At 27.4% G+C, this 14453-nt stretch overlaps 2 protein-coding genes across 2 annotated transcripts; both read right to left on the reverse strand.

Annotated features, from left to right (window-relative positions):
• Nucleotides 1–4867: 4867 nt before the first annotated feature.
• PKNH_1331400 (conserved Plasmodium protein, unknown function) lies at nucleotides 4868–10065 on the reverse strand (the record flags this gene model as incomplete). The annotated part of the gene is made up of 7 exons (XM_039113539.1): nucleotides 4868–4924; nucleotides 5067–5172; nucleotides 5317–5432; nucleotides 5591–5726; nucleotides 5816–5880; nucleotides 5990–6206; nucleotides 6314–10065. The coding sequence occupies 7 exons, from the start codon at nucleotides 10063–10065 to the stop codon at nucleotides 4868–4870; spliced, it is 4449 nt and encodes a 1482-aa protein (XP_038969917.1).
• Nucleotides 10066–11958: 1893 nt separating this feature from the next.
• PKNH_1331500 (selenoprotein, putative) lies at nucleotides 11959–12579 on the reverse strand (the record flags this gene model as incomplete). Its single annotated transcript, XM_002260716.2, has 2 exons — nucleotides 11959–11986; nucleotides 12203–12579. 2 exons carry the CDS (start codon nucleotides 12577–12579, stop codon nucleotides 11959–11961), a joined length of 405 nt encoding a protein of 134 aa, XP_002260752.2.
• Nucleotides 12580–14453: the final 1874 nt, after the last annotated feature.

Here is a 14453-nt window from a genome sequence, read left to right on the forward strand (position 1 = left end):
GAAACAAATAAGAAATATTTAAATATTATTACTAAACATAAAATAAATGTAAAATTATTAACAGGAATTATAACTTATTTAAGGCATATATAATATTTTTTAAAATAAATAATTAAAATAATTTTTTAAATATATATTTAATTATAAAAATTGAATTAATAAATAATATGTGTAGTTAATTTAGAGGTTAAATAAAAATATACTATACTAATATTAATTGTCATATAAGTTAATATAACTATTAAGAATTAAGAATATATAATTACATATTACATAAACAATATATTACATATAAATTACTTATAAATTAACAATTTATTAATCATTAAATTATGAAATCAATATAATAAAAATAAACTGCTTATATACTAATTTAATTATAATAGTTATTTTAAAATAAATAAAAACAATTAAAATAAATATTTTAATAATATAATTAATTAATAAATAATAATATACATCATATTAATAAAATAATAAATATTAAATTGTTTTATGTTAATTCGAAATAGTACATTAATATAGTAAATTAATTAAATTATAAAACAATTTAATTTATTATTAATTAACAAAAGGAATTAATTGATAACTAATATATTTTAAATTAAATGAATTGTTTCGAAATATATAAATATATTTGCTTAATAATTTTATTTCATAAATAATTACATTATAATAATATATATTTATTTAATTTATTTAACTTTAAAATATTAATATTTAATTAGAAAAATAAATATAAAAAATAATTAAATTATTATTCTATATAACAAATATACAATAATTAATAATTATATACATATATATTTAATATATTTATTTTAAATAATTTAAATTAAATTAAAAAAAAAAAAAAAAAGTTAAATAACATACAAACATGATTAACATTATAAATAATTTTCAATATATATAGTATATCATTTATATATTATTAGGCTACGAATATAATACTTAGGTATAAATAAAATGGGCATAATTAAAATTATAAATATTTAATAGGTGAATTATTTTTTAATATTATAAAATTAAATTTAATAATTAATTTAAATGTAATATATGGTACGTTAAATATATAATTAAATTTTTTTTTGATTAAAATGAACTTAAATACATTAATTATTTTATTAGAATTAATTAAATAAATAATTAATTATTGTATAAAATTTAAATGAATCAAATAATTCACTAATTTATTAAAATGTTAATACATATATATTTATTTTAACATATTAATTTTATTAAATAAATATTTATCGATTAAAATAATTTTAATAAAAATTAACTAATTAATATAATTTATAATATATATGTTAAAATAATTAATACATAATTAATTGTATTATATAAATTAATATATGTGTCTTTTGATAAAATATAAAAATGAACTACCATTATTAAATTAATTGTTTTGCTTTATACTGAAAAAAAATAATTATTTTTTTAAAATAATATATTTAATTTTTTTATGATTAATTTAATAATAAATAATTAGTATTATTTAAATTAAATTATTATTATTTTTTTATTGTATTTTAATAAAAATTGAAGGATTATTTAATAAATATATATATATATATATATATATATATATATTTTAATAATAATTTAAATTAAATAATTAACCTTAATAACAATAATTATAAAAGGTCGAAACAAAATTATATTTTTAACATAATTAAATATATAAAGTATTAAGAAATAAAATTAAAATAATGAAGTGAATAGTAAATTACCTAATTAAGACAATTATTTCCATTAACTAATTTATTTAACACATATAACTATTATTTCATATAATCATTATCTAAATGATAAATACATAACTAAATATACATATATCATCAAGTTTATTATAATATTCATGTGATATAAGCCATATTCAGATAATTTCTAATATGACTGAAAATGCAATGAAAAGGAAGAATAGGTATTATTATTTGTTCGGGGGCATAATGAAATTTGTTTGTACCATAGCAAAAGCTTCCCTCATGTCCCTTTTGTTTTTGAATATATTTTATTTTTAAAAATATTTTATTTACTTTAAATGACATAACCTCTTTTACTATAGTCCAACACTGTTGTATTTACATAATGATAAACCTTGTTTTTTTCTTTTTTTAGCTAATAAATTTTATTATGTAGTGTAACTTTTGTGCATAATAAAATATATTTTTAAAGTCTTAATTTACAATTATCTTCTGCAGAATAAACAAAACGCCATTTAATGCTTGTGCCTGCTGTTTTTAAAAAAAATCATCACAATTTTGCTGTTGTTTTAAAAGCTATATATGCAGGCTTTCAAGCTAGGTGAATATTAACGTGTAGAGGAACCTTCCGTAAACACACAAAGAATACGATTATGGAAAAGTTACATCCTTTTCTTTTTAGGGAAAATTATTTATGAATTAACCTCATAAACGTTTTGCTCCCAAAGAAATAATTTACAGTAGTAGGAATGTGTAATTGAACTCATGGTAGCTTAGATTTATGTAACGTTTTTCTTTTTTGTAATCAATTATTAAAGCACAATGTTTTTTCGCGTATAGAACTATGTGATCAGTGTGCTATTCTACATCATACTGTTGCCACATTATTAAATGAATTTATAAATTTATTTATATCCACGAAACAAAGAAATATGAGCATTATGTAACTTATATATAGAATAATTTACAATGAGACAGAATATAAGATATTTCTTTGTAGAAAATGTATAGTTATCAATTTAAAAACGAGTAAAAGACAAATATATTTCTACGTAAAATTTTATATTGATCATGATAAATACGATGTGCATTAATCATGGAACACAGTTATAATATTATGAGCTCATACAAATTTTGTTTTTCATGTAAAATCACTTCAAAGACATGCGCTATAAAGGTACTTGAACAAATTTTTATCACCTATGAATACAATGAATCAATCTTATTTTAATATATTACGCTCTGAATTCATGGAAAAACTAAATACTTCATATAAGAATGAGGCAACAACTTCATAAATTTCTACAATACTTATAAAGGGATAAGGAAAAATATATAAAATTCATGACTGCTATAATGGTAATATTTTCTCATTATTTCACAATAAGCCACATTAGTATACTGTGAAAGCCCTAAAAATTTGTTAGTTTTAAAATTTATCCAGAATAAAAAACTTCTTCATTTCATCACTCACCTAAATGATTATAAGAAAAAATCTTTACTTTTAAGTAGGAGCACATATAGAACGATTATAGATTGATATACTAAAAAGGGTATTATTATTCTATGGTTTCAATAGTTTTTCCAGAAATAGAGAAGGGTAAATGAGCTCGCTCGCGTTATTATATTTATGTATGCGGAGCGCTTTATTTTTTTCTCTTTTATATTTTATAAACATTATGTTCTCAGTGTAACACTCATAAATCAGACATTTAAAGATGTTATATCAGTTCACACACTGCAATATATTTCCTTTGTATGAACAGAATAGAAAAGAGAATATACCACAATTTACACTCAGAAAACAAATAACATTCATGTCCCCTTTTCAACTTGAGGGACACATAAAGTATTACAATTTTTTCATACAGCCTTAATCTTCCTATTAAAATAGAACTCCGTAAAAAGAGAACAGTTTTATTTCTTTGTTTTTCTTAAAGCAGTGTAGAAACAGAGTTTCCATTCTTCTGTATGTTGTGTTGCACACTATAAGATTAACTTTTGTTAGTATTTTCCTTTTACCGTAAGTCGTATATTTCTTTTAAAATACATTTTAAACTGTTGAATACATTTTCATTTTATGAACCTCATCTTAGAGATGTGTAAAAGAAGATGATCAATCAAAATGATAGTTGTGGCACTTGTAACGTTAGGGAAAAGTACATTTACCAGAATTCCTGTATTCTCTTAAAATAGATATAAAATAGGGTTATCGAAAGACATGTTCTAAAAAGTTATATCTTAGGTTATATGACTCTGCTCTTTTAAGGATTCTCTCAACTGAAAAGAAAACCTATAATTTGCAAACATTTCACAAAATATTATAGAGTACACAATATTAGTACAAATAGAAAGCCTTACCTTTTTCATCTAAAGCATGTTTCAAAAGTATATGATACGTGTTGAGCAAATTAAAATATGGAAAGTCATTCATAATATAGGATGTAATACCGAAGGAAAAAAAATACGTAGTTTGATGCAATAAAATTGCAAATAAAAGCAATATAATGGTGCTAGACATCGTCCAAAACATAAATTAAAGTAAATAAAGCAACAAAACAATTTCCTTACAATCTTTGAATAGTTGAAGGACAAACATCGTTTTAATGTGTACGACACATACTAAAGAAATGTACTATTTTGGAACGCTATATAATAAAGATTCACTCTTCACTATGGTGTGTAGAAGCCCAAATTACAAATGAGCGGCAGTTATTTTTATCTACCCTCATTTTACAAACTCTCAATTAGTAATTTTAAAATGTTTTTATTTAGGGTTTGTATTTCGTCATGAATATAATAGCTATTGCATGTAAATAGGCAAATTTTAAGAAAGGCCTAAAAGCGTAGTTATTTATGAGTTTCTTTCCGTTCTAATTTAGCGAAAGAACAAGATTAACACTACGTTCTTAAAAATACATATATTACTGAACCTTCAAAATGTCTTTTTCTTTTTAATAATAACATATAAGACCCTAAATTATAAGTTTTTCCAAATTTATAAAGTATTGAAACGTTTTTTTTATAAAAACATTTTGACAAACAAATGCATCAATGCATGTAATAATAATAAAAAAAAAAAAGTTAAACAAACAAAAAAAAAAAAAAAAATGTTTATTCATATATACAAAAGTTTTTATATTTGTATATTAATAAAAAGACTAATTGATGATAACTGATGCTATTTTCTTAAGCTGTATGTCTTTATCGGATAATTCCTGTAAAATAAAAAAAGGGTTACAAAAGCATTAGAACAGTAAAATGTGTAGAATATCTATGAATTTGATTAATATATTTATGCATGTAAATTTCAATTGTTGGGTGCAACAAAATGTATATTAAGTACAAAAACATGTTAACCTTTTCTTTGAGAATTAGCTTTTGAGTTTTTATTTCACATTCTTCATTTTTTTCGTATAGTTCTTTTTCCAGCTTCATTATTCTACTTTTCATTTCCTCTTCATTCCTGAAATAGCCGAAAAGGTGCGTATGTGTACGATTGTGTTAGTGTAATTAAAAAGGTACAAACGAATAATAAGTGCAAATTATCTGTTTCTTTATTTTTATAGTGTTAAAAATGTTCATGTATATAGTTTTTTTTTCTTATCACTTTTCATAATTCATAATGTATCTCTTTGATATTTCCAAATTCTTGTTGGCGTTATTTAATTCCTCGCTTAGGTTTTTATTCAGCCCTGTGAAGTTTTCAATTATTAATGCTTGTTCCTGTAAAAAAAAGAGTGCACATAAGTAAAATTTAATGGAACTGTTTGCATTATATTGTACGTTAAAGTAATTCCACTTGTCCATTACATATAATTACATCTACATGCGTGTCACTTTGTAAACTATAAAACGGGTTAATGTATTTTTGAAGAAGTTACCTTCAAGTCATTGTCACTTTTGTTTATTATGCTTTTCAGTTCTTGTATGTCATTGCTATATTTTTTAATATTTTTATCCTTATCATCCAGTTCTTTCTTTTTGTCACTTAACTCTTTAACGACAACAATTAGTTTCCTGTTGAAAATGTGAAGAAAAAGGAGAATGTAATTATAACAAAGAAACTACTTATTTCAGTGTGGGTGAAAAAATAAAAGAGCGTTTACTTGAATGTCCCTTCCAGTTCATTGTTTTGGTTTTCTTCTATGGTTTTCAACTTCTCATTTTCACTCTGTATTTAAAAAAAAAAAAAAAGGTGAAATAATAAAATCAAAAGTAAAAATAGCTCAAATGAAGCATAAGCCTTTATAATGCTTTTTTTTTTTTATTTATTTCATTACAGTAAGCGAGTTAATGACGTTTATTCCCTCATTAATTCTATTTGTCTGATCTGTCAATTTGTTATTTAGTGCTTTGTTTTGCGTCTGTATTTGTGTGTATTTTGTCTGAAGTGATTTTAATAAAGATTCCATTGAAACAGTTCTGTTTTTTATATTCACATTTTCTTCCTCTGCTTCCTTCTTTTGTAGGTATACCTCTTCATATTTTCTTTGGAGTCTGCAAAAGAAGAAGAAAAAAAAAGTAATGTTGTTTTTCCCCATTTATCTTTTACTGCCACAATGCGATGCATTTCTTTTATTGTAGTTCCTTTTTTGGTTGCCTACTCATCTATTATGTCATTCTTCTGCGAAATGATATTCTCGAGGTTGTTATTTTCTTGTAGTTTTCTATTAATTTCCAACTCGTTTTCTTTTCTAATTTTTTGAATTAAGGTATTGTGAGCATTTTGTTTCTCTTCTATTTCTTTGTTTAACACATTTATGACATCTTTATACCTCTCGAGGTCTTGCTTGTAGAGCTCTAACCTTGATTGCGATTCGTTAAATTGCGAATTTAGGTTTTTTATTTTATTCGAATAAAAACTAATGTCAGATGATCTCGTTATGTTATTGTGCAGTAAAATGTTTAGCAAATACTTTTTGGAATATTCATCCGCGTCCTTCGAATAAAACAGAAAATTGTGTAACAAGAAATTAAATAAATACTGTGTGTTGTATATTGTGTCAAAATAAAAGTTGAAGGAGCTCTTTCTGTTTTTTATCGTTTCGAAGAATATTTTGTCGAAATTAAGAAAAAAGGAATTTTCGTAATTTGCGCTTGCGTATTGATACTTTAAGGATGGGAACATATTTTTACTTCCTATATGTTCACTGCTGGTAATATTTTTACTTAAATTTTGGGAATAATTCGAGTTCATATGATTTGGTAAATAATTGTCATTCTTTTCGTTTAGCAAATACCTGTTCTCCTCTTCATACAGGTATTTTTTATTCATGTCTTCACATTCGTATGAATTTCTTTTATTTAATTTGTTTAGTAGTGTGTTGTAATTATCATCTTCGTGTAGTGCTAGATTTTTCTTGGCATTTCCCTTCAAGAAGCCTTTATAATCAATAAAATTCTCTGTGTAATTTTCCAAATAGCTGTCTAAATTGTAATAATGTCTAACTATGTTTAAAATGGCTATTTTCATATTTGAAAGTTCAATATTTTTGTCAAAATCTAGGATGGACTTTTTATACAATAGAAAAGATATTGAATAAACACAGTTATAAATTATTAGAGAATCTTTAGATTCGTATAGAGACGATATCAAAAAGGTTAGCGCTCCTGATTCGTACAAAGCCTTGTGTATTTTAATAATATTCGGCTGGTTGTTATAATGAATATTTTTTATAAATATACTGGACTTCAAATCTGCTGTTTCATTTAAATTATTGCTTTTTTTATTTAATGAATAATTTAACAGAAGAGATATATATCCACAAACTAATTTTATATTTTTCATATTGACACTTTTTTTCAGTTCCTCAATGAAAAAATCTATATATTCAAAAGTATTTTCATGTATCGTTTCGTAAAATTTGGTTCTCATTAGTGTAAACAGGAAATTAATAATGACAATGATATACCTTGTTTTTTCGATATTTTCTTCTACCGGAAAAACGGCACTCGACGAATAGACATCTGGAATTATATGCAGATTAATCAGTATAGCTTTGATAACGGTGTTCCTTTCATTTGTTTTTATATTGTCAAATGTCCTACAGAATATTTCTTTCTGTAATTTGCTTCCCTCGTTATCGTTATTCGACGCATAGGAATAATTCAAGTTGTTTACATTTTTCGCTAAATTGCCTACGCCTGTTGCTACATTCGCATTCTGTCCATTTGCATTGATATAAGAACTGTTTAAATTTCTTAAGCTGTAGTTATTTGTATTTAGATGCGTTCCATATGCGGAGAAATGAGTATTCGCGTTATTCTGGACATTGTCTAATTGGTTATTTTTTTTGGCGCAAAATTGACAATATAAATGTATCAGCTTGGAAAATATGAGAGAAATCACTGTAGCCAAATTTTTGTTTTTATGTATAGTTGATAAGAATAGCATGTTTATGTGTTCATTTATGTTACTAAAAATGGAATTGAATTTTTTGTCTTCATTATACTTCATAATGTAATCATTATTTTCATTTAAAATATGAAATATGGTTATGGAAACATTTGGAAATTTAATTAAGATAATGTAAAAGAGGAAGGATATGTTTGCTATTAGTTCGTATTGTTTATTCGTTAACAATCTGGACGAGTACGTGACAAAAATGAAAAGGACTTTGGTTATGTTTATGTTTTCTTCAAAAAAATAGACAAATTTTTTATCATTAAAACAGAATATAAGTGTGTCTACAATGGTTCTCATTCTTATTAAATTTCCATTATTTACGATATTCTCAAAAAGGAGCATGGGAGAAAAGTAGTTTTCTTTTTCCAATTCCTCCGGGAAAATGAATATATACGTCTTGTACAAGCTGATATAGAAATTTTTATACACCTCAATATCTTCATATTCATTTAAATACTTGTAATATTTCGATAAAAATATTTTTAACTCATTTAGATCGTTGCTTGAATTCATAATTTTCTCTCTCAGGGCGTCTAAGTTCATTAAATTGTTAATTATGTTTAAGCACTTAAGCAAAATGGTACTGTAGGTTATTCTGTTTTTTCCCAAAAACAATAGTTCTTCTTTGCTGTCAATAAAGGATGATAAATTGCTATTTGGCGTTCCATTTAGCACGTGAGAAGATGTAAGCATTTGCTCCTTTCGATTCCTGCGAACGTTACTTTCTGCGTGCATTTTCAGCATATCAGAGTATAGCAGGGATCCGTCTTTTATCATATCTTCAAGGTAAAAGTTTAAGAAATTTAAAACGTAAAAAAATACTTTGTAAAAATAAACATTATTATTGAATATTTTGAAAGAGTTATACTCCCTTGTCGTGTTTCTAACATAATTTGTCGTATTGTGAACTGTGCTATTTTGATGGAAATTTGTATTCATCTCATTTGGTGAAGGATGATTTCTGAAATTCGATGTGGAGTACTTCCTTTTGATGTTGTTTTGAAAGCTATTCATCTTTACAGGATTCGAATATGCGTAGCCATTTTTTTCATTCCCTGCTACATTTAGCTCTTCATATTCCATCTGCCGAATGTCAAATGTGACTATATTACTTGTTATATTTTCCAAACAGTGTAAGCACAGGGTTAATAAATAAATGTTATTATAATAGTTTTCATTAACATTGTCACGAAAGAAATATATTTTAAGAGAATTATAAAAGGAGGACAAATTTCCGCTTTCTGAACTTAGGGAGTATTCAATTGATCTAATAAGGTAAAACAAATATTTGATTATATCGAATTCTTCTTCTCGCTTTATATCATTGGAGGATAAGTCATCATTTGTGTACATTTTCTGGTTCTTATCAGCGTATGGGCCTTTATTCGGCAGATCGCCAAGGTTTCTATCACTAATGTTTCGATCAGAGAGATTCCCATTTGGCTTTATTCCCTGATTCGTGAATAAGTTTTTCTTAAGTGTCCTGCTTTCACTGCTCCTTTCTGGGTGATCTGGACCAATTTTATCATCATCATCATCATTCGTGTCTTTGCTTTTTTTTACCGCCCCTCGCAGCATATAAAATTTGAGTTTATCTGAAATACTTAAAATGCTGATGTTGTACAGAGCCTCTACATGTCTCTTGTTCAATAAGTCCAGCTTTACGGCATAGTTTTCATTTCCATACGCCTTCTCGCTAGGGTTGTTACTCTCAAAGGCGTTTATGACATTTTCGTAATAATTCCTGTACAGGTAATTATAATAATTTACCAACTCTCGCATACATTCTTCATTTTCGTTTATTAAGTCTAAATCGTATATGTTATTTTTGTACTCCTCCAGGCACAAATTCAAATATTCTGAGTAGTCATAGCTGAAATTTTCCTTTTTGTGAGAGAACCTTCTTGTTTCTTTGCTGTGAAGGTTTGACAGGCTGTCTCTTTTGAGCATCTTTTACTTCCGGCACATTTACAAGGGAGCGTGCGCGTGTGTACGTACGTGAGAATGTATGTACCTGCGTATGTCACGTGGTGTATGTATAAACATATACATTAACATGTACATGTGCACATATATACGCATGTACTGGCACGTACTTTTTTACAATAGGTGTGTCCCCTTTTCTTTGGGTAAAGTAAGCACGCAGGATGAATGCGTATTACACAACAAGATACATTTTGGTTTTACAAACATGGACCCCCTCACCATGTGTCTACGGTTGAGATCGAAATGGAAAGTGAAAGGTTAAGTTGTAAAATTTACAAAGAAACTCATATCGAATGTGCGAGTCGAAAATTTAACAGAAAAAATAATCGAACATTTAACCGAAAAATCACATGGAAAATTTAAATGGACCATTTAAATGGAACATAAAATAGCGCCTTTCGCTTTCCTTTTCTTTCACAGCAGAAGTGAACACACCATTTACTACGTATATAATGGCATCAATATCAGCATATGTTAAAAATTAAGGATAATTATGGAAAAGAAAAAAACAGGGCATGCATAAAATGCGCAAAGTGCTTAAAACACAAAGAGGGAAGAATAAGTACAAAGTCAGAAAATAAAGCCCTTTTTTCTTTCTTCCTTTTTTTTACTTTGTCAAATATATAATGAAGTTATACTCAAATTAAAATATATAATTTTTAAAAAGGAACTTGACAAATGGGTATTTTCACAAAAAAAAAAAAAAAAAAAAAAATGTAAATGTAAGATCAAAATATACGTGTAAACTTTTTAGATGTAAGCTAAATGCCATTAAACATTACATGTATTTTTTCCCTTAAAAAAGGATTTAAATAAAAAAAAAAAAAAAAATTTTTTTTTTTTTTTTTTGTCCCTTTTGACTTTTGCGGGTTTATAGTATGCTGTGTTTTACATATGTATAATTCCTTTTTTTTTTTTTTTTTTTTTTTTAAGTGTGTGCAATGTTCTATTTCATTTTAAAGCGCCTCTTCAGTGTATAACCCTTCATGATGCTGAAACATAGGGTGAATATATTGTTTAGGAAACGCTTCTTTAACCCAATTTTTATTAATCCTCTTTGGCATTAACTTCAAGCAGAAAAGTGGCACACGGAAAATGTGAAAATAGTTAAAAAAGTGGAAAAACCGGAAATGAAATGAATTAACCAGTTTTATGTGGACACTTGCAACATTCGCCAAGGCGATGTATTTTTTTTTTTTTTTTTCCTACACATTATCTTATGACCCTTTCCGGCTTGACAATTATAATGCGACATACTGTCAAAAAGAAGAAACAACAAAATGAAGCATTTATCACACGATGATATGATTAACTTTTTTTTTTTTTTTCCCTTCTTATTTGTACGTAATTTTAAAGTCAATTTTCTGCTTCGTAAAAAGCATTACGGAAAGAGTTGTTAAGCGTAACTGCGCATGGGAATGTATAAACAACACATTACGTATAAGCGGTTCTGCATGGCACATAAAAAATTAGTAAAATGGGGCCTCTTTCGTAGGATGCCCAAATTTTCACATGGTAGCTAAATAAAAACGTCTCATTATTCATGAATTCCGTGAAGAATTTTATCAATGAACAAATCATTAGTTTTTATTATTCTACTAAATGGGGGAATATGCGGGAGCGCGTTGCCATAGGGACGTATATGGGCATGCATATTTTCCCCTTTTCTGTATTATTTGGACGCGAATATAGTACACAGGATGAATTATTGAGCATAAAAATTTGTAGGAATAGGCGTACAGCACATGTTAATGATGCTAAAGGTGGAAATGCTCTTGTTGAGGAACGCCTGAATGGTTTTCCTTCTCTCTCCTACTTTATTTTATTATTTTTTTTATGCTCTTTAATTCATCCAAGCTATCGTCAGGAGGTTGAATTTTTGTACCTACCAAGGGGGAAAAATATAAATGGGGAAATACATGTAAATTCATATGTATATGTATGTGTATGTGTATGTGCATGTGTATGTGTATGTGCATGTGTATGTGTATGTGTATGTGTGTGTAGACTATTGAGCAAGCATGCCTGCACATATGCGTGTGCACATGTGCACTCCAGGAGGGAGAAACATCATATTTCATGTCAAAGCTTTTCGCATAACCTATTTCTTATTGACGGCCTGTAGTAATTTGATAAATCCCTAAAATGGCTGAACGACGAATTATCCTTGGAATCTGGTTTTGCTTTGTCTGAGTCTAGTGCTTTATCTTTTTTGTCATTTCCCTTGTTCATTTGTTCTCTCATTTTTTCTTTATTAACGATCATTTCTTTTTCCAATTCTTGCAGCCTTTTTTCCCTTGACATTTTCATCTTTTCATCTATTTTGTTTTTCCTCTCAAACTCTGAAACTTTCTTTCGATATTTCATGAACTTATAAATAAGTATAAAAGATGTAACGCCCAACACTAGCAGGATCACATTTTTCACGCTCAGTAAATCCACTCCCTTTGTGGGAGCATTGTTGCCCTCCCTGTCCATTTTTATCACACATTAACACAGCGAAAAAAAAAAAAGAAAAAAGAAGCATCAACATACGTGCGTCGGCATAAACGAACATATTTAATTTACAATAAAGGATACAATAAAACCATTGACACTTTTACTTTTTATATTATTGTTATGCAACATAGAGAGTAGGTTTGCCCTTTTCAATGTTCGCAGTTGTTTTTATTAGGAGAGTTTATAACTGCCTTAAAATATTTTCAGCTTTGCCATACCCATCTGTAGTTGCGAATTAACAAAAAAAAAAAAAAAAGAAGAGAAAAGGAAGAAAGTTCATATAACATACTCGAATTAAGTTTAAAAATGCAAAAGGATAAGATGTTTTATCAATGAAAAATGGCTTCACATGAAAGATTCGAATTTTTTTTTTTTTTTTTTTTTTTTTTTTTGAGGAACTTGTTCCATTTGTTAAATTTCCAAGCAGTTTTACACATGCATCACCGTTATTATAGTATTACCGTTTTAGCAATTTTTAATTTTTTGTTACGCCTTTTGCATTTATGTGTGCCTCTTTTTTTTTTTTCTTTTTTTTTTTTCTTTTTTTTTTTTTATTGCTTTATATGTACATAGGGGAACATATATATGACCTTTCAGTGTAAACACCCCTCCTTTAACCTGCACGGCATCCCCAGAATTAAGGGGAAATGCTCCCCCCCCTGATTTTATTAAAAAGCAAAAAGGAAAAGGAGAGCCTTTTAGTTAACCCTTAAGTGTTACCTGTTATTGCACAAGTGCCATCTTAAAAATTTTCAACGTAGCTGAACAAGTGTGCCCATTTTATACACACATGAGGCAAAAGTATGTGACTTCTAACACACCTTTTCCTTTCTAATGAGAACGATGCAACTATGGTGAATTGCGCACCGGTCTTTAACAAAACAAGAACAAGTCTCAAGGAGGCATAAAGCATGCCTTCGTAGGTACATTATACTTGCGTGAAAAATAGAAATTTGTTTCATTAATAAAAAAGAAGAAGCATTATTTCTGGTTCGCTTATTTTTGTGCACCCTTTGACTGCCAGTGGGAGAAAAAAGAAGTCCACCTCGTAAGTTGCCATGGGACAATCTCAAAGCACGTTGCGCAGTTATATTCGCCACTATCAGTGTAGATGAAATGGGGCCAACTAAAACCTACGCCCACATGTTATCATACATAAATAGCTCGTGCGTCTCCTTAACAGTGCCGCAATATGTACACTTTATTCTTTTTCTACCCAGTTTGGCAATATTTCTCGCTCCCTCGGGGTGTGCAATTGAAGACTTTCTTTTTAAAAATAAAATAAAAGAAATTTTTTTTTTTTTAAATTGTGCATTGGTTGTTGCCAAAAAGTAATGGAAACAAATTGTTTGTTCAGATAGGGGGCTCAAGATTGGTTATTGAAAAGGTAACTAAAAATCACTGTGTAGAACAGCGAGGGTGAGGGGTGATTATTATAAATTATACTAAAAATTATACAAATTATGCAAACTGTGCACACTGTGCAAGCGCAAAATGCGCAAATTATAAGAACTACATAAATTATATTGGTAAATGAAATGTACAAATGGGATACGGGGATGGCTTTTGAAAAAAAAAAAATAATAAATCCATAAAAAAAGGATTTGCATCCATAGATCACAGACCTGTATCTGTGAAGCACGGATATACACTTTTTTACACTTCAAGAAAAAAAAAAAAATTTTATGCCATTAAAAATTGATCAGGTGCTAAATACGACAAGTAAAATACAAAATACGGGGCTGAGGGGCATCACATAATCATCTTCTCCCCCGTAATGCTACTTGTATATACACATATATATATACTTGTATGCATACACGCGCGATGCACAGGGGACCCCGTATTTTCAG

This window comes from Plasmodium knowlesi (genome assembly GCF_000006355.2).
Source record: "Plasmodium knowlesi strain H genome assembly, chromosome: 13".
In the NCBI taxonomy this organism is placed as follows: Eukaryota; Apicomplexa; class Aconoidasida; order Haemosporida; family Plasmodiidae; genus Plasmodium; species Plasmodium knowlesi.